The sequence below is a fragment of the Apiotrichum porosum genome (assembly GCF_003942205.1).
Source record: "Apiotrichum porosum strain DSM 27194 chromosome Unknown scaffold_3, whole genome shotgun sequence".
NCBI lineage: Eukaryota > Fungi > Basidiomycota > Tremellomycetes > Trichosporonales > Trichosporonaceae > Apiotrichum > Apiotrichum porosum.
The window spans coordinates 1,061,523-1,080,300 of NW_021167110.1; the positions used below are offsets into that span (position 1 = coordinate 1,061,523).

An 18,778-nucleotide genomic window follows, 5' to 3' on the forward strand; every position below is an offset into this window, starting at 1 on the left:
CCGCCAACTCGTAGCACCGCATTCTTCTCAACATTGCGCTCTTCTCCTCTCAACGTCTCCATACTGACTTGTCTCTCTCCAGCTAGACGCCGCCCGCCAAAGAACCACCCCCCTCTCACGCTCTTGACGACCTTTACGGACCATGCAAGCATAGACGACTCTTCAGGACTGCAACCTCTGTACCTGTAGAACCTCTCCATCCCACTTTCCCTACCCTCTCCCCCACCCCTCCCTCCTTCGAGCACGACCGCTGCGACTGTCAACACTCGCCATGTCGCGCCCAGCCATTAACCACAACATCTCGTTCGACGAGAGCAACATACAGCAGCAGCCCCGCCGCCAGCAGGCTCCCCAGCCGGGACAGTATGCGCCCAACCAACAGCAGCAGTCTCAGCGCCAACAGGGGCCTCCAGTTCCTCGGAAGGGCTCCGTTGCAAAGAGCGATGGAGCCACTACATACACGCAGAATGTCCCCACGCTTGGCTACGAGGAGGCAGGCTATGGTGCTGGCTTTTCCGGTGCCGCAGGTGCCGGTGCCGACGTCAGGAGGAAGAAGAGCATGGTTCGCCCCGAGCGCGAGCGCATCGAGCCTGGACATCGCCACTACCACTACCGCGAGCACGCGGCCGACGACAACATTCCTGTCCAGCCCAGTGGTGAGTTATTCTACCCTCCTTTTTGTTGCCTGCATCACCTAACACCACTCTAGCTACTGGTAACCAGCCGTACGCACCAGGACGCGCCGAGTCTTCGGGCCTGCGCCGCGGCAAGTCGGTGCTGGGACGTGACGACGATGAACACCACCACAACGAATCCGGTTTGAACCTGTTCAAGCGTGGCGCAACCATCCGCCGCAAGGCATCGCGTGCCGCGCCTCGACCTGTCACCGCCGCTGCACCCGTGGAGCCTACCAAGCCCCGCGGCTGCTGTGCCGGTATCGCTCCCGGCCCAGTGGACGGTTGGATGATCTACTGCTTTGTCATGACCTGCTGGATTCCCAACTTTATCATCTCGGGTGTCTTTGGCAAGAAGACTCCCGAAGCCCAGCGCGCATGGAGGGAGAAGATGGGTATCGTCTTTATCTGTGCCTTCTTCATGGCCATTGTCGGTTTTATCACTTTCGGTTTCACCCAGACTGTCTGCGGTGAGCAAGGTCTTCGCATCAAGGGCGGCAACGTCGACAGCGGCTCTGTCGTTATCAACGGTTACGACTATGACTTTTCCAACTGGTCGCACCCTGCAGCCGGCAGCGAGTTCAACGGCTCCACCAACCCCATCTGGATGGACGGCTGGATGGCCGGTGGCAAGGACATTTCGTTCATGTTCCAGGTCAACGTCAACAAGAACTGCTATGGCCTGATCACTGCTGCCAACACGACTTCCATCACCACCAGCGGTGACCAGCTCGCCTGGTATTTCCCTTGCAACATGCACTCGCAAGACTCTGCCCTCCCGGTCAACCAGACTGGCTACGAGTCGTCCACCAACTGCCACGCCACCGACACTGCCCGTACGGATTTCGCCGCGGAATCAGCCGCCGGTATCGTCTACTACACTTGGGCCCAGGTCGCCAACTCGTCCAGGAATCTTGCGGTCTACAAGGGCTCGGTCATTGACCTGGGGCTCCTGCAGTGGTTGAACACGGACCAGGTCACCTACCCGGCGCTTTTCGACACGATGAAGTCGGGCAACGAGACCTTCCAGGGCCGCGACATTTCGGCGATCATGACCCGTTCTGGATGGGAAAAGGAGGCCTCGTGTCTCGTCGACGTTGTCCGCGTCGGTTTCGTCGACTCGATCACCATTGGCTGTGTCGCCTCGGACATTGTCCTGTACGTCTCGCTCGTCTTCATTCTCGGTGCTGTCGGCATCAAGTTTGTCATGGCGCTCTACTTTGGCTGGTTCCTCAGCTGGCGCATGGGCAACTTTGAGGGCGAGAGCTACCAGGAGCGCATGAAGCGTGCCGAGGAGATTGAAAACTGGACAGACGACATTTACAAGGCTGCTCCGGGCTACCTCCGTCCCAACGCCAGAGACTCCCAGTTCCGCAGCACTGCCCCGAGCAGGAAGGGTCATTTCCTCCCCACGCAGTCGCGTTTCTCAAAGGCCGACACGATGATGGTCAGCCAGTCGCGCCCCACCACCGCTTACGGCCAGGGCAGCCTCGACGTGCCCCGCCGCCAGACCTCGAGCGTTTACGGTCGCACCAACAACCTCCGTGCTCGCGACACTCCCCCAGGCTCGCCCATGCTTCGTGGTTCGCGCTCGTCGACCTCGCTGCCCTTCCGTGACGACTCGATCTACGCCAACGACTCTGGCTGCCCCTGGCCTCTCACCAACGTCGTCCCGCAGCCTGCTCCCGACTTTGAGCCGTTCGGCTACCCCTTGGTCCATTCGCTCTGTCTTGTTACTGCCTACTCCGAGTCGATCGAGGGTCTGCGCACCACCCTCGACTCGATTGCGACCACCGACTACCCCAACTCTCACAAGCTCATTCTCGTTGTTTGTGACGGTATGGTCCGTGGTTCTGGTTCCAAGGAGTTTACGCCCGACATTGTGCTTAGCATGATGAAGGAGCTGGTCGTTCCCGAGTCCGAGGTCGAGGCCCACTCGTACGTTGCCATTGCCGACGGCCACAAGCGCCACAACATGGCCAAGGTCTATGCCGGTTTCTATGCCTACGACAACGACACTGTCGAGCCCTCCAAGCAGCAGCGCGTCCCCATGGTCCTCGTCGCCAAGACTGGTAACCCCCTCGAGCGCAACGATGCCAAGCCCGGTAACCGTGGAAAGCGTGACTCGCAGATCACCATGATGGGCTTTTTGCAAAAGGTCATGTTCGACGAGCGTATGACCACGTTCGAGTACGAGTTCTTCAACGCCATCTGGCGCTGCGCTGGTGTCACTGCCGACAAGTACGAGACGGTTCTCTGTGTCGACGCAGACACAAAGGTCTTCCCCGACTCGCTCTCGCGCATGAACGCCTGCCTGGTCAACGACACTGAGATTATGGGTCTTTGCGGTGAGACCAAGATTGCCAACAAGCGCGAGACTTGGGTCACCATGATCCAGGTCTTTGAGTACTACATCTCGCACCACTCGACCAAGGCGTTTGAATCCGTCTTTGGTGGTGTCACCTGTCTGCCCGGTTGTTTCTCAATGTACCGCATCAAGGCTCCCAAGGGCGCCACTGGCTACTGGGTCCCCATCCTCGCCAACCCGGACATTGTCGAGCACTACTCGGAGAACGTTGTCGACACGCTTCACAAGAAGAACCTGCTGCTTCTCGGCGAGGACCGTTACCTCTCGACGCTGATGCTCAAGACGTTCCCCAAGCGCAAGATGGTCTTCTGTCCCCAGGCCGTGTGCAAGACCGTTGTCCCCGACACGTTCAGGATTCTGCTGTCGCAGCGTCGTCGCTGGATCAACTCGACCATTCACAACCTGTTCGAGCTCATGCTCGTCCGCGACCTGTGTGGTACATTCTGCTTCTCCATGCAGTTTGTCGTCTTTATGGACCTGATCGGTACCCTCGTTCTTCCCGCCGCCATCTCGTTCACCCTCTACATTATCATCATCTCGATCATTCCTCAGAGCGTCACCGGCACCCCGACCCCTGTCCTGTCGCTCATTCTGCTCGCCTTTATCCTTGGTCTGCCCGGTGTCCTCATCGTGGTCACCAGTCGCAAGGTTGTCTACGTCGGCTGGATGTGCATCTACCTCCTCTCGCTTCCCGTCTGGAACTTGATCCTCCCTGCCTACTCGTTCTGGCACATGGACGACTTCTCATGGGGTGAGACGCGTAAGATTGAGGGCGAGGCCAAGACCGCCGAGAGCCACGGTGACAAGGAGGGCACGTTCGACTCGAGCCACATTGTCATGAAGCGCTGGATCGAGTTTGAGCGCGAACGTCGTTGGCGCGAGGGTACCATGTCGCGCGACTCATACACGGACATTATCCTGCGCGAAAACTCCCCCGCCAACGGACGCAGCAACAACCGCTACTCGTACGTCTCCACCAGCGAGACCTATGGCAGCGGCCTCAACATGGGCGACTCGCGCCAGTACCAGAGCACCGAGAGCGACCAGCCCGAGGGCAGTTACCTCGCCCCCTCGGAGTCTGGCTACTCGACCAACGGCACCGGCCCCAGCCGCTCGCCCATCGCGGGTTCGTCGTCAAACTACCGCGGATACAGTAGGGACGAGGAACAGCCCATGCTCCAGTCCTCGCCATCCAACCAGACCGGCTACGAGCTCGACGAGCACTACGTCACCCCCTCGAGATCGAGCCGACAGTCCCAGCCTCCACCCACTTCCCGCGGCGTCGCCCTCGTGGACCCCGGGTACATTGCGCAGGGCGCACAAGACCCCGTCCGCCGCGTCGCCCGCAACTCGCACCAGCGTAGGACCAGCTCGGGCCGCCACGCCGTCGTGTCCCCTACAACGAGCAGCAGCCACGCATCGAGCTTGCCCCCCGGTGCGGCGCCTGCTCGAATCTAAATAAAATACCCCCCCTCTCTCTCTCTGTCACACGCACACACTCTCCCCCCAGGACACTTTTGGCCCGAGATTCTCGGCCAATCAATCTATCACACTACAGCCCGCCCTCCGCTTGATGGACTTTTTTAAAACTTCCTTCTACCACCCCACCCCCAACCCCTCTCCCCCTCCCCACCACCATGCCACGCAATGCGGAGGTAGGCCGTTGAGATTCCGTAGTACGTACATAGGATATATGCTCCGGATATGATTCATTCACGCGCACGACGGAGGCCCGGGGTCGAGCTGGGTCGGCTAGGTCTGGGTCTGGGTCTGGGTCTGGGGCTGGGGCATAACGAGATGCACAGCACAAACGAGATCAACAAGATACGCAATACACAAAGCCAGGACAGCCTAGACTACTAACCAAATCTACCCACTCACACGCGCGCCACCTCTTCAGCCCATCACATATCTACATGCCCATCACATATCACCATGCCCATCACATGTAACCCCGCTTCATCCACCCAGGCAGGTCCTTCATCATACCCCCGGCAGCCATGCGCACGCGCTCGGCGTCCTCGGGGCGCGCACCCACGTGCTTTGTGATGCGTTCCCAACCCCCCAGGCCCGAGATGGTACGGATGTGCGCCTCGGGCGACGCCAGGCGGCCGCTGCCTCGCGGCTTGTCCGGCGGCCGCGTGTCGCCCAGGAGGAGCGCTGCGGGGAAGAGTGTCAGCATGTCAGTCAGTGGCGGCGTGGAGTGGAATGGAGTGAATTTGTGTCTGCTCTTACCCAAAATGTTGGCCCGGACAGCAGGCGACAGCGTCTTGCTTCCCGACCCGCGGCCGCGCGCGCCGGGGACGTGGCAGTCGCACCCGCACTGGGAGCACGGCTTGAGCCGGTCGTTGCTCCGCCGCTGTTTCTTGTGCGGCCGCGCAGCGGCCGTGGCGTGCGCGGCGGCGGCCTCGGCGGCGTCCACGGAATGGAGGGACGTGTCGGAATCGTACTCGTGCTCGTGCTCGTGCCCGTGCCCGTTGCCGTCGCGGTGCGCGAGCGCGGTATCGGGGGCGGCGGCAGTGGTGCTGGATGTGGATGTGGCTGTGGCGGTGGATGCCTGGGGCCGTGGGGCATGGCCATTGTCTTTTTCCTTGCCCTTGCCTCTATCCTTGTCCTTGGCGAGCTGGGTGGCCTCTTTGTCCTTGCTCGCCGGCGGCGGCGTGTCCTCGCACGCCCAGCCGAGGAACTCGATGTCCGACTCTGGATCGTCGTCGCGGCCGTGGCGGCGTGAAAGTGGCACAGGCGAGAGGGCGGGCTTGATGTCCTCGTCGGACGACTCGTGGACGACTGCGGGGGGGAACCGGTGTCCATGCTCTTGTTCTTGAACACGCTCGCTTCCATGGCGACTGTGGCCACTGTGGCGGCTGTGGCCGTGGCCGCAGCGGCGGTGGTGGCGGTGGTGGTGGTCGTGCTCCTCGTCATCCATGTTGACATCATCGTCCTCGTCCTGGAAAGCAAGGAACAGGGGCGTCGTGTCGTCCCTCATGCGGCTACGGTGGGGCGCGGGCGGCGCCGAGTGCGAGCGCGAGCGCGAGTGGTCCGCACGGGAGTGGGAGTGGGTGTGAGCGCTGGGCGAAGGCGACGCTGGTTCGGTGGTCTTGTCGCGAGAACGCGACCGCGCAGGGCTCGAGGTGCGAGACACCGTCATCTCGCGCGTTCGCACCATCACGAGCTCGAGCTCGTGCTCGTGTTCGTGCTCGTGCCCCGCGACGTTCGCGTGCCCCAGCGGCGAGCGGGGGCGAGCGTCGTGCCGGCCGCCATTGGCCAGGTTGGCTGCGGTGCGTTCGTGCCGGAAGGACAGGCGGCGGCCTGGTATAGCGTACTCGCGGGGCTTGCGCGGGACGAGGTGCGGAGGGGTCGGCAGACGACGAGGACCAGAGTTGTCAGTGGTCGGGGGAGGGACCCGCTGCTTGGGAGGATTGGCAGAGCTGGAGCCCGGGTTGTTGGTGCTGCGTGTGACGGGAGGGGGAGGCGACGACGGGAGGGGTGGGGTCGGGGGGTCCGAGTAGTACGTGTCGTCGTCGATATCCATTGTGTTCAGGTTAGAGATATGAAGAGGTGTAGAGATGATATGAAAGACAGTGGTTGAGGAGAGCAGAGTTGTGAGAATGGGGACATTGCATCATTCTTGGGGCGTGGCACCTGTGTGCCGTGTGCGTGTATGTGTGATGGCTGATGCGATATGGAAGCTCTAAGAAATCACCGATAACACAAAGAACAGCTCAGGAGCTGATGACGACTGTGCTGTCAATCTGCTGGCCGTTCATATGGACCGCAAGAGGGTCAACACGCGATGGTGAATGACAAGCGATATTTCCAGTTAATTGTTTTGAATTGTTGCCAGTGGGCCAGTGACCTGCCCACCCGTCTGGGAGTGCACAGCCTAGCATTAGACAAGGATATTTTCCAAGAAGCATACACGACAGGTGCCAATTATTAATCACATCAACCAGACCAGATACTGTCACCCCTCCGACTAACGAAGACGCCACAAGTGGGAAGACTGGGTATGTCCTGGGGCGGTCGCGCAAGTCATGCCACACACCACATTGGCATCGCTGGGTACTGGTTCAGAATGCCATGGTCATTCCCCCCGCCCTTCACACCGCCATATCACCTTCGTCAGCAGCCTCCAGCCTTCCACCTCCGCCTGTACCTATCCTACCAAACCACTCCACACCCTCGGCAAGCTCTACACATGCATGCACACAGTGTCCTATTGAAAATTGGTGTACAGCGCCGACGCGGTCAGGCGCGAGTTGGGGGTTTGGGGGTTTCTCTGCTCGTCTTTGGTAGCCACCTAGCCAGCTTGGCGTCTCCTCCACCGCCACGGGTATTGCGCTTTTTTTGCCTGCGCTTCTCCGCCACCTCGTACTCGTTGCTCGTTACTTGGGCGTGTTTTTTTCTGTATCTTCCTTCCTCTGTGGCGGTGCACTGGGATGCCTCGTCTTGTACGCTTCCCTGTAGCGTTGTCGGCCGTCGACTCGCCTGCATTCTCTACTGCATGGACTCAAAGCACTCGGTGCAGAACGCCTCGCCCTCCATCGGGAAGAAGAGGTTATTGGCAAAGGGGCGCGTGCATCGCTGCGGTATGTCAGCCCTCTCTCTCTGAAAGTTTACCGCTGTCGTCACTCACCTTGCACACAAAGCACTCGCGATGGTACTTTGCACCCATTGCGCTGACGGCAACGTCCGGGATGGGCTTGCGGCACTCGCGGCACTTGGGCTTGTGCAAACGCAAATGGCACCCTTCGCAGTATGGGTGGCCCTTGTGGATGACAAACGCATTCGTCTCGTTGGCCTCGTCGTCGCCGTCACGGTTCGCCTCTGTTCCCGCGGCCGAACTCTTGCTGGGGTCCAGGAACGGGTCGCCACACTCGCTACAGAAGAAGTGCAGTTCGTGGTAGTATCGCTCGCCCAGGACATCGTCGTTGAGTGTTACGAAGCGTGGGTCCACGATGGGCGTCTGGCAGTGGTGGCACTTGTGCGCAAACTTGTCGTGGTAGTCGAGGTGGCAGTACGGTTTGCCTTCGTGCTCGTAACTCGACACGTGCTCCAGAAGCTCGCCACATGTCCCACAGCTAAAGCACTGCGGGTGGTAGCGCTGCTTCATCGCCGACACAATGCGGCCAATAATGGGGTTGTGGCACCCTGCACACAGGATTGCCATGTCGGGGTGAATGCGAGACGGGCCAGCCGAGTTGTGCGATGGGCGCGAGCTCTGGCGCGTGCTGCTGGGCCCCTTGACAGAGGGAACAGAGATGGAGATGGGCGGGAGTTCGTCGCGTGTGTCGCCAGACGAGACGGCAATAGTTGGCAAGCCCGAGATGGCAAACCCATTAGGTGACTCTGGGCGCGAGATGGTACCGTTGTCGTCGTCGCCAAACGTGATGTTTGGCACCGCAGGCGGGGACACGGCAATGGTGGGAGGACTGCCAACACTGATGGAGGGAACGTTGATGATGGGAACGGCCGGCGATGTCTTCGGGCTCGACGGCGTAACGATAGTAGGGACGTCGGGTCCGCCGACGTTGATGGTTGGGATCTCCGGGCCGCCGACATTGATGGTCGGAACCTCGTGCCCGCCAACATGGATTGACGGCATGGACTGAGAACATTGCTGGTTCGGGAACCCCTTCGTGAAGGGGGCCGGACTCGGCGAGGCGGGAAGACCCACAGTGGGCTTCTCGGGGCTCTGCCTGACGGGGACGAAGCCGCCAACGCTCACACCCGCGAAGCGGGCCGCGAGCTCTGCCGGCCCCTCCTCGTCCACTTCCGAGATACCGGGAATCGCCGGGATCGCACTCATCCGCACAGGCGACTGCTCACCACGACGGGGAGCACGCGGGTTTCCAGGCAAGGCTGGTCCACGGTCGAGCGACCTGCTCGAGGCGAGGCCGGCAGGGGGCTTTGGGAGGGAGCGCTTGGGTCCAAAACCGGCACGGTCAACAGACTTGATGGAGCTGACGGTGTCGCTGCGGTCGAGGAGAGAGGAGATCGCCTTGTTGCGTAACGAGGGAGTGAGGGAAGGCGGGTTGGACGAGGAGGGAAGGGGAGCGCTGGCAGCGGGGGAAGACATCGTAGGTGGCTGTGGAGTAGGGACATGGGCTGGCGGTTGCGCGTAGTTTATGTGCGGAGTGGTGGTAGGCGGGCCAGGCGAAGAAGAGCGGTGATCAGGAGGGGCAGGCGACACCGAGCGCCTGTCAGGAGGCGCAGGTGCAGTCACAGGTGCAGCTCCCCATGGCGCATCTTTGGACGGCGACGTCGCCGGGCTGGACACTCCGCGTGGAGCGGGCACAGGAGGGCGGTTCCCAGTCCACGGGGCTGGTCCCGAGCTGCTACGAGGAGGAGGGGTGGGGCGACCAACCGCTGCACCGTTCTGCTGAGCCATCATGGCCAAGGCTGCTGGAGGCGGAGTGCTGAACTGCGGGGGACCATTAATGGGTGAATGAGCGGGTGGCGTGGGAGCACCGCCGACGCCGTTGAACGGAGCTCTGATGCTAGGAACGGGGCCGGCATGCTGAGGAGGGCCCGGGATATGAGGGAGGGCATGTAAGGGGGTGCTTGGCGACGTGGGGGGGAAGCGAGAGACGTGTGGGCTGGGTGCGGGTGTTGGGTCGTGGGATGGAGGCGGTGTGGGGTTGCTCTGGGCCGTCGTGCGCAGCGCCATTTCACGCTCACGTTTGCGCTCCTGGAACGTCTTGAACATTGGCGGCTGGTACGTTGTCGGCTGGGAAGGGGCAGGAATCGCATTGACGTTGGGGAGGGGAGCGCGTGGAGCTGGAATGGGGGCCGGGGCATATCCTCCGTTGACTGGTGGTGCAAGTGGTGGTTGGGTGTTTGGGTAGTAGTTGCTGTGGGGCGGCGCAGCCTGCGGTGTGTATGCGTTCTCTACGGGTCCACGACCATGGCCGTTCAGCGAGCCGTAGCTGTAAGACGAGCTGGGGCCACTGGGGCCTGGAGGAGCATAGGTGCTGGGGTAGGAATACGTCTGCTGCTGGTACACGGCTTGCGCGTACCCTCCCGAGGGAGTGTTTGGATAGTATGGCCCGCTCGGCGGGGCAGGCGCCTGCGCCGCTGGGATGAGTCAGCATGTGCGGTTGACTGGCGACGACTGTCAGCTGCTTACCGTTGTAGTTGTACATGAAAGGTGTGTCGGGGGATGTTTGACGCGCCGCAGACGAGGTGAAGGATGAGAGTAAATGGTGGGCGGAGTGATGACGGAAGAATGGGAAGAAGACTTGTTGTTGATTCGAATCCGCTGCCTGCCTGGGAAGCCAGTCGCGCTCTCGCTTGGCCCTGGCTGGGCGCGACCGGCCCCCGTGCCTGGAATCCCATCTCCGACACCAACGCACACTCGCGGCCCGTCGCTGTTGTATCCTGCATGGCCACGTCCACACATACATACGCATGCACTGCTGTCCCATCTCCCACCCTGTGATATCTACAAATCTATCTGGCCGTCCTCCTCAGAGCTCGTCGTGCGGGCGAGGAATCACAGGCTTCTGTCCAGGGATGGTAGCACGGGGGTTCTCCGGGTCAATGTCCGCAAAGCTTCGAAACGTGTCAGCGCTCCCTCACGGCTCGCTCGCCCCTCGCCTCGTGGCCGTATCACGGGCAACAACAAGACTCACTGTGGGAGACGCATCCTGATCGCCTCGGGGTGGAGCTCGGGCCAGTGCTCGGTGACCATGCTGGTCAGCTCGTCGGTGAGCACCTTGTAGCCCAGCGAGTTGAAGTGCAGGCCGTCGCTACAACCAGTCAGTGACAGACAACCAACAGCCCACGGAAACGTACTAGAAGTACGGCTTGAGGTGCTCGGGGGACTCGCCGCCTGCTGCCTCGATGATCTTGGTCCAGAGGTCGATGGTGGGGACGTTGATCTCCTTGCCCAGCTCGACAACGGCCTCGGCATACTTCTTCGTGTTGTCCCACTCGCGGTCGAGGACTGGCTCGGGGCCCTCGCACTTGTACTCGTCGCGCCAGCGCGTGTACTGCGTAGCAAGGCGGTCGGCCGCAATGAAAGGTGGGGGGTTGATGAACACGATCCTCGTGTTGGGGGAGTACCACTTGCTGTCCTTGTTGCGGACATAGTCGACGAGCGTCTTGAGGTTCTCCTGGAAACGCGGGATAGGGGTGTACTGAAGCCGTCCGGGAAGAACAGCGTCGTTGGTACCAAACCAGATGGTCAAGAGCTGCACCTCCTGTGCACGTCCAGCCTCGCGGTCCTCCTTGGTGCCAAAGATCACCTCAAACGAGGGGATGCCCCTGCCTGTCAGCTTGCGCTGTAAGGCATACTCAGCTGTATCTCGACACTCACCACTCCGAGTTATATCCACCATATCCACGGTTGACAACGTCCAGCCTGCGCAACCAGTACTCGCTAAGACGCTGTGCGAGCGACCCCTCGGACCATGCCTGCGTGAGGCTGTCGCCCTGTTGTTGTTGTCAGCAATGTTGTTCGCCCCCCACGCGCGTGGTGTGGTTGTTTTGCGCACAAAGAGAAGGACAGCGTCGGTGTATCCTGCGGCAGCCATTGTGAAGAAGAGTGTGGAGAGGAGGATCCAGATCAGTGACAGGTGCTTGAAAGGGGAGTTCATGGGACGAGGGGAGAAGTAACATGGGGAGGGTGTACTGGAAATAGTCGAGAGACGGACGCGTCGGGCCGCTCCCCGCCGTCGCGATCCGCCGGGCCGTGGGATAACCTGGGGGCTCGACGGGAGTATTCTGCGAGTGACGGCTTGTGAGGATTGAGCGGTCATGACGCATGTCTGTGAGCTGAAAGGGATGTTGACTGGGGGAGTATCTACTGGTGACCCCCGTTGGCAGAGCGTTTGCAGACTGGCCAAGAGAACGGGCGAGACGTGAGAGATCCAACAGATCCCACAGATCCCATATCACTCCCATCGAAGGCACTCGCCGCCACCGGAACTGTCCGTTTGTGTTGTTCTATTTGGTTCCGTTGCCTTCCCTCCACCGCGAGACGTTTCAAAGACTCTCTCTCGGTGGATCTCTGGGTTACAACTGCACGTCCTCCTCACACACTCGACACAGCATGGCAGACTCCACCGAGACGAAGCAGCAGGCGTTTGCTGTCCCCACAAAACGTATCCTCTCAAAGGCACACCTCGCCGCCTTTGCCCGCTCCAAGGCGCACGCCGAGTTGCTGGCGTTCATCGATGACCTCAACGAGCGCATCGTCGGCATCAAGCTGAGCGAGATTGGCCAGCCGAGCGAGGTGGGTAGTAATGCAAGTCGCTACTCAGCTTCATGGCGCTTGAGAAACCAGCTGAGCCACTACCTTCATGCATCTGCCCCATGACGAGACGCTGACAAACCGCTCAGCGCACCGCGCCCATCATGGCCATTCTCGACGCCGTCCTCGAGACCGCCAAGACCACGCCACCCGTCGACAACAAGCTGTCGCGCTTCGGAAACCCAGCTTTCAAGACGTTTTACGACCGTGTCGGTGCCAGCAGCGCCAAGCTACATGCGACTATTCCGGGCCTCCCGGCCGAGAGCGTCAAGGAGGTCGAGGCGTACTTCAAGGACAGCTGGGGCAACCGCGAACGTGTCGACTATGGCAGTGGAATGGAGCTCAACTTTTTGTCTTGGCTGTGAGTAGGGTCACTTTGAAGAGTGGACTGTGGGAGGGTGTCTAGTAGCGCACCTTCACACCTGCCTGCGGCACAGCTATGTCAACCATGTCAGAGCTGACAGACAGGTACTGCCTCGACAAGCTGGGCGCGTTCACCCCCGAGGACCGCGCGTACCTCGTCCTCGGCGTGTTCTGGAAGTACATTATTGTCATGCGCTACCTCCAGAGCACCTACTGGCTCGAGCCAGCCGGAAGCCACGGCGTGTGGGGTCTTGACGACTACCAGTTCCTTCCCTTCCTGTGGGGCGCAGGCCAGTTGAAGAGTGAGTCGCAGTCGACCGGTAAAGGACATGTTGGCGGTGCCCAGCTAGTGCTCCATAATGACTAGCTGGGGTAGGCCGCCCGGAGCAGCTTGACCACAGGCTTCCAAGCTGACATCTCAGACCACAAGCACCTCCGGCCCAAGGCGATCCACGACGCCGAGATTCTCGAAGCCTTTGGCAACGAGTACATGTACCTGTCGTGCATCATGTTTATCAACAGCATCAAGTCTGCGTCGCTCCGATGGCACTCGCCTATGCTCGACGACATTTCGGCGGTCAAGACCTGGGACAAGGTCAACTCTGGCATGCGCAAGATGTATGCTGCAGAGGTGAGTCAAGGTACATGGTGCAGGTGAGGGCGAGACTATTTGATCACTCCCCCTGCTTGATGACTACCGCACTCCTCATCAGAACTGACCTCCCATGTCCAGGTCTTTGGCAAGCTCCCCGTCATGCAGCACGCCCTCTTCGGCACCATCCTCCCCTTCCCCACACTCGAGGAGGATCCAGAGCTCGCCAAGGCTCTGGCGGAGGAAGGCATCGTCGAGCCCGACGCCCACGGCCACATCCACGAGGCCGGGTGGGCGATGGACTGCTGCGGTATCCCTGTCCCCTCGGCCTTTGCGCAGGCAGCGGCCGAGGGCCATGCCGCCAACTTCAACGCTGGCGTTGTCGGTGGAGGTGCAGCGGCGGGCGCGCCCGCTCCTGGCGTGCCGTTCACCGCCAGGCAGGGGATCAAGCCTATCCCCTTCGACTAGGTTCCAGTCATGGTGGGGTCGGAGAGGATTGTTTGGAGTCCGAGACATAGACGTCAGCAGCAGCAGCAGCATCCTAGTGTACACATTTTACAGTGATTTCCCCAACGTATACATTACAGATAATGTGCAGGGTACATATCTAGCAGCAGCAGTCGCAGCACACATCACAGGACAGCTCACGCGTGCAGCCGCTTGAGATGGCCCGAGATCGCTCGAGATCGCGCTCTCTATCCCTTTCTAAATTGTCCTCTCTCTCTTCCTCCCCGCTCCTCTCCTCAATACACCTTCTTGGCCTCCTCCTCCACATGCCTCCGCACGACATCCCACACAGCGTCCACGTCGACCGTCTGCTCTATCCGCACAGGCTCATACACGTGGCCGGTCTGGAAGGCAATGTGCTCAAAGTGAAAGTTGCCCGACACTTCATGGACCTGCAGCTCGATGAGCGCGCCCTCGCCGGGGGGCAGGAACAGGCCGAGTCCCATGGCCCCACCGTGCTGGCCGACCAGCACGCTCGTGTGGCCCAGGAAATGCACCTGGGTCTCGAGCGCGTGCACCGTCGGGTCGAGCGTGGCGAAGCGGACAGGGACGGGGCCCGAGGCGTGGGCGGCGTCGTTGGGCCATGTCTCGGGCACGTCCTGCGCGTCCTCGTACACGCACCCGTTGGGGAAGGCGTCCGAGGGTCCCGCGGCACACATCTCCTCCAAACCAAGACGGACGCGCGCGAGCACCTCCTTTTCGTTGTGCAGCTTGCGCACGTCGCGCCACGGCGACCAGTCGTTGTGCGCCTGGGCGTACGCGTCCAGCTTGGCGCGCGACAGCCAGAGAATGTTCACGGGGTTGGTCCGTGCCGCGCGCTTTTCAACGTCGGGGACAGCAGAGTCGTCCTCGTCAGCGGCTGATGCCGACTGCAGAGGCTCGCTGACCTCGGTCGCTGTCTCCGCCGCCTGCTTGCGCAAGGAGCGCGGGAGGAGACCGAACAGGTGGCGGTAGTAGTGTGCTGCAGCCCACGTGATGGAGGACGCGCACCGGTTACTGGACAGTAAGCTCCCAGTAGAGAATGTTTCAGCTTACCTTTTGCCCACGCCCATGGCGGAGAGGAGCGACGCGCCGGCGCCAACCGAGTGGATGACGTTGGTGACTACCAGGGGGTCAGCATTTGCGGCGATGTTTCAGAAATATATGAAAAGTGTGCGGTTTCACGTGCCACATTCGCAGCAACTAATGCTAGAATGCACGAGTACGCAGCGTGCAGTGTGGTGCACCAGTTGCTTATTGCGGGACACACAACTGTTCCTTGCAGGTGAGAAAAACACACCGGGGAAGGGCATGGGAACAATTGCTCCAACGGAAAGGAAGGTAGTCTGAGCCCACCCCAACGCGTGCCCGCCACACGACTGCTCATTGCAAACACCAAATGAAAGACTCACAGCAAGTGCCCTCCGTCCACGGGTCGAGCTGGAGTCGACGGGGTGCCCACGCGCCCATACGGTCGTACAGGGCCGTAAAGTGGTTTCCGTCCATGGCATAGTTATCGGTGAAGACCAGCTGCAGGCGCTCCTTCTGGATGCCGGGTACGGCCGCGTCGGCGATGAAGAGAGTGACCAGTGTGGTGATCAGGTCCTCTGCGACGTGGAATCTGTGGTATGTGTCAACTCGTTGTCCACATCATCCCCACAGCTCATGTCCCCGGCCCAGCTGTAATCGTATCAATAGACTCACGGGTTCCACTGGTCCTGCCTGTGGATGAGGACGAGGGTGTGCTCGATGCGTTCTGAACACTCCCCTTCGTCCTCGTCTGCGGGATTGATCACGCTGCCGAGGAACACCTCGTGGCCCATCTCGTGCTTGAGCCGCTCGCCGTCCTCGGTGACCTTACACTGCGCGGCGGAGACATCCACTCCTTCGCCGGTAAACTTGCCCTTGCTCTTGCCTGGACGGAGGTTGGTCGAGACACATGGCGACGCAGCAAAGGGCCACCACTTGCTGACGTCGTCGCGGTGGACGGGCATGCAGAGCGCCGCCTGCCGCCTCTCGTCTTCCGGGACGGGCTCGCTGGGCTCCCAGTGGTGGTGGGTTCCAGCCTTGAGCGCGTCGAGCGTAAAGGGCGCCGACGCCGAGCCAGAGGAACAGTACAGCGTCTTGCTGCGGCCGTACGCGTCCACAAGGGCGCGGCCGAGCTGGTCGTTGCACGTATCCCGTCCCGAGTCGCGGATCTCCTGCTCGGCGAGCTTCCAGAAGGCCGCAGCGCTGTGGCCAGGTGCCGGGTCGCGGAAGAACAGGCCCGGCTGGCCCGACCCAGGCGCGAGCTTCTGTGCGAGATCGGCGGCCTCGGCGCTCGAAGCCCAAGATGTCGCAGAACTGGACGACGAGCCGAGACCGACAGTGGACCTGTACTTGTCTCCGGCATGGCTGGGGAGCACCGCCAGCAGGAGGAAATGGGCCAAGGACAGCGCGCCCAGGCCCATCAACACCCATCGGGCAACGACCAGCAGCACGCCTCGGCCAGCTCGGCCATGCGAGTGGGGTGGCGTAGGCGAGGACGGGGGGTAGGCCGGTGTATGTGTGAAGTGAATGTCATCAGACGAGCTGCGCGCCAGCGGTTGGTACGTGCCGCCCGTCATGATCACGCGATGCTTGGAATGGGACGAGGCGAGGTGTGTGGTGTGGGGGGGTCGAGCGTTGTGAGGATAAGAGAGAAAGAGACCGCCAGTGCAGCAGCTGCTGCTGTGCTCCTTCTCGCGAGGGACGGACTGCGTTTGACGGAGTGGTACAAAGACTGCGCCGCACTGCCCCGACTAAAACAGCCCACAGAATGCGCGCGGCCGTTTGAACAGGGCCGGTCGGCCTTGGCACACCACGAGCCAAATAAAGCTGCTGCGTCTTTGTTGACAACCTTCCCACGGCGGTTCCGGCTGCGGCTAAGGGCAGCTGCAGCTGCGCACAATGTGCTGCCCTGGGGACACTGTGGCGCTGCTACAGGTGTGATCTTGCGTGTGCATTGTCGTGCCACTGGCACTGCTCAGTTGTGCACAAGTGGGCGCGATGTGTTATGCTTTCAGCGGAGCATGTGCCCCACAAGGATCGTCGTCTGCCATCGGGCCTGAAAAACGGGCCCATTCCGCTGTAATGGGAGCCACCAGATCCCAGATCTGTGATGTGTACGACGAAGAACACGTACTCCTTTTACAACTACGAAATGTGTATGTACATACTGCGAGAGAAGCTCGCCCATTGCTTGACGGCATTCCCGCAAACGTGAGAGACAGTCAGAAATCTTCCCCACTTTGAAACGGGAGAGCCAGCAACCCACTGCCACCTTCGTCGACAGGCACAAAAAGAAGAAAAGTCAAAAGCATTTAAACTATCAAAGTCACGTGTCTGAACGACATTGTCGCAGATTAGTTTCGTAACCGTTTTGCACAACTTTCATATAATGTTTGGAGATGTTGATTGTTTCTGTGCTGCTGCATATATTGCGCTACAACTTTCTACTCCTTCTTGGACGTGTCAACAAAGCGGAACGTGGTCTTGCCCGCCTTGGCAACGACCGAAGCGACCGCAGGCGCAGCCTTCTTGGCCGTCTTGCCGGCAGCAAAGTCGGCCGCCTCCGCCTCCTCGGCAGCCTTCTCGGCGGCCTTCTCCGCGCGCACGGCCTCGACGGCGGCGACACGGTCGGCCATGACGGTGGTCTCGTCGCGGAACTCCCAGACGTCCATCTCAATGGTAGACTGGGGCCTCTGGTCCGGGTCGGCGTGGTTGGCAAAGGCGCCACCCTTGTGGCCGTGGTCGTGGCGGTGCTCCTCGTCGTGCTCAAGACCAGTCGAAGGGTGCTGGGAACGCTGGAGCTCTTCCTTGCGGATAGTCTCCATGGTTGCCACATTCTTCGAGTCCAGGATCGACTGCACGCCGAGGAGGGACTCCATACCGGCCTGGAATGCACGCTGGAGAGGAAGGTTCTTTGGTATTGTCAGCACAAGGAGTTCTCTCGATAAAAAATGGAGAAAACGGATGTGGGGTAGGAATGTGTCAGATAAAAGACTGAGGGTAGGTTGTAACCACGTTTTGGGTATTCAAGACTAATCGATCTCGCTCATCACTCAAGAAGTGGGCAGGGGTAGGGGAGAGGGTGGTGGGAAGTAAAGTATGTACTAACCTGTATGTTTGAAAGCGAAGTGTCGGATCAAACGGTGGACATCGAGAAAAGGAGATACGTCAGCTTCAATCGCTCTCAAGGAAAAACAAGTTTCTTCGAGAAGGTGTGTGGCTCAGAAAGTGAAGAATATTGGCGTAACCATGGGTTTGTCTTCCAAGTTGAATGTCATATTGTTTCTCATCACTGCCGACACACTCTCTCTCGAAGAAAGACAAGTCGTAGGAGACTTACCTGGCGCTTGAACTCGGCCTCGACCTCCTTGAGCTTGCGGACGGCGTCGATACGCGCCTTGGACACGCTGTACGCATGTGCGATCTGGCCGGTGGTACGCTTGCCCGAGCGGACCTCGTTGAACAGGATGGTCTGCAGGTCGTCGCTGATAGGGGGAGGGGGACGGAAGGAAGGGTTGGAGGCGAATGGCTTGGAACGACGTCAGCCACTGAAATGTCGGAAGGACCGGGACATCGGACAGGAAAAAGAAAAGACACTCACCACCTCACCACCCAGCCACCTCGCCTTTTCGTAGCGTCCAGGCGACTTGAGCTTGACACCCTCGTTCTTGAGCCACATGCCAAAGTCCTTTGTAGGCTCCGCCTGCTGCGACCTCCTGCCCTCACCACCCTCTCCCTCCGCTTCCTCGCCCGACTGGCGGTTGCGGAATGGGCGACGGCCACCAGGCGCCTGGGTGCACGCCGACGAGGAGAAGGAGCGGACAGCCGCCTGTGCGTGAGCACAGGTGGCCGCGCTGTAGGGGATGCGCGAAGGCCCAGCGACGGCGGAGGAGAAGACCATGGGGGGAAGAAAAGTGATACAGTTGAGAGATTGTCCGAAATTTCAATGGGTTGGGAAGAGCATCGCAGAGGCCACACGCTGGCGCGGGGCAGAGGAACGGTGCGAGCGC

The 18,778-nt window shown here is 60.6% G+C and overlaps 7 protein-coding genes across 7 annotated transcripts; 2 read left to right on the forward strand and 5 right to left on the reverse strand.

Annotated features, from left to right (window-relative positions):
* Positions 1-271: 271 nt before the first annotated feature.
* Positions 272-4,500, forward strand: CHS3 (Chitin synthase, class 3; the record flags this gene model as incomplete). The annotated part of the gene is made up of 2 exons (XM_028621462.1): positions 272-656; positions 710-4,500. The coding sequence occupies 2 exons, from the start codon at positions 272-274 to the stop codon at positions 4,498-4,500; spliced, it is 4,176 nt and encodes a 1,391-aa protein (XP_028477914.1).
* Positions 4,501-4,984: 484 nt separating this feature from the next.
* EHS24_005988 (uncharacterized protein) lies at positions 4,985-6,574 on the reverse strand (the record flags this gene model as incomplete). Its single annotated transcript, XM_028621463.1, has 2 exons — positions 4,985-5,202; positions 5,278-6,574. The coding sequence occupies 2 exons, from the start codon at positions 6,572-6,574 to the stop codon at positions 4,985-4,987; spliced, it is 1,515 nt and encodes a 504-aa protein (XP_028477915.1).
* Positions 6,575-7,539: 965 nt separating this feature from the next.
* On the reverse strand, positions 7,540-10,187 carry EHS24_005989 (uncharacterized protein; the record flags this gene model as incomplete). The annotated part of the gene is made up of 3 exons (XM_028621464.1): positions 7,540-7,626; positions 7,679-10,119; positions 10,172-10,187. The coding sequence occupies 3 exons, from the start codon at positions 10,185-10,187 to the stop codon at positions 7,540-7,542; spliced, it is 2,544 nt and encodes an 847-aa protein (XP_028477916.1).
* A 324-nt stretch (positions 10,188-10,511) lies between these two features.
* EHS24_005990 (uncharacterized protein) lies at positions 10,512-11,642 on the reverse strand (the record flags this gene model as incomplete). Its single annotated transcript, XM_028621465.1, has 5 exons — positions 10,512-10,596; positions 10,677-10,793; positions 10,840-11,310; positions 11,363-11,478; positions 11,541-11,642. 5 exons carry the CDS (start codon positions 11,640-11,642, stop codon positions 10,512-10,514), a joined length of 891 nt encoding a protein of 296 aa, XP_028477917.1.
* A 455-nt stretch (positions 11,643-12,097) lies between these two features.
* RRD2 (Serine/threonine-protein phosphatase 2A activator 2) lies at positions 12,098-13,721 on the forward strand (the record flags this gene model as incomplete). The annotated part of the gene is made up of 5 exons (XM_028621466.1): positions 12,098-12,280; positions 12,388-12,659; positions 12,767-12,963; positions 13,084-13,292; positions 13,395-13,721. The coding sequence occupies 5 exons, from the start codon at positions 12,098-12,100 to the stop codon at positions 13,719-13,721; spliced, it is 1,188 nt and encodes a 395-aa protein (XP_028477918.1).
* Positions 13,722-13,996: 275 nt separating this feature from the next.
* EHS24_005992 (uncharacterized protein) lies at positions 13,997-16,345 on the reverse strand (the record flags this gene model as incomplete). Its single annotated transcript, XM_028621467.1, has 4 exons — positions 13,997-14,756; positions 14,796-14,862; positions 15,152-15,360; positions 15,444-16,345. The coding sequence occupies 4 exons, from the start codon at positions 16,343-16,345 to the stop codon at positions 13,997-13,999; spliced, it is 1,938 nt and encodes a 645-aa protein (XP_028477919.1).
* An 867-nt stretch (positions 16,346-17,212) lies between these two features.
* Positions 17,213-18,669, reverse strand: EHS24_005993 (uncharacterized protein; the record flags this gene model as incomplete). The annotated part of the gene is made up of 3 exons (XM_028621468.1): positions 17,213-17,680; positions 18,109-18,297; positions 18,370-18,669. 3 exons carry the CDS (start codon positions 18,667-18,669, stop codon positions 17,213-17,215), a joined length of 957 nt encoding a protein of 318 aa, XP_028477920.1.
* Between the last annotated feature and the right edge of the window lie 109 nt (positions 18,670-18,778).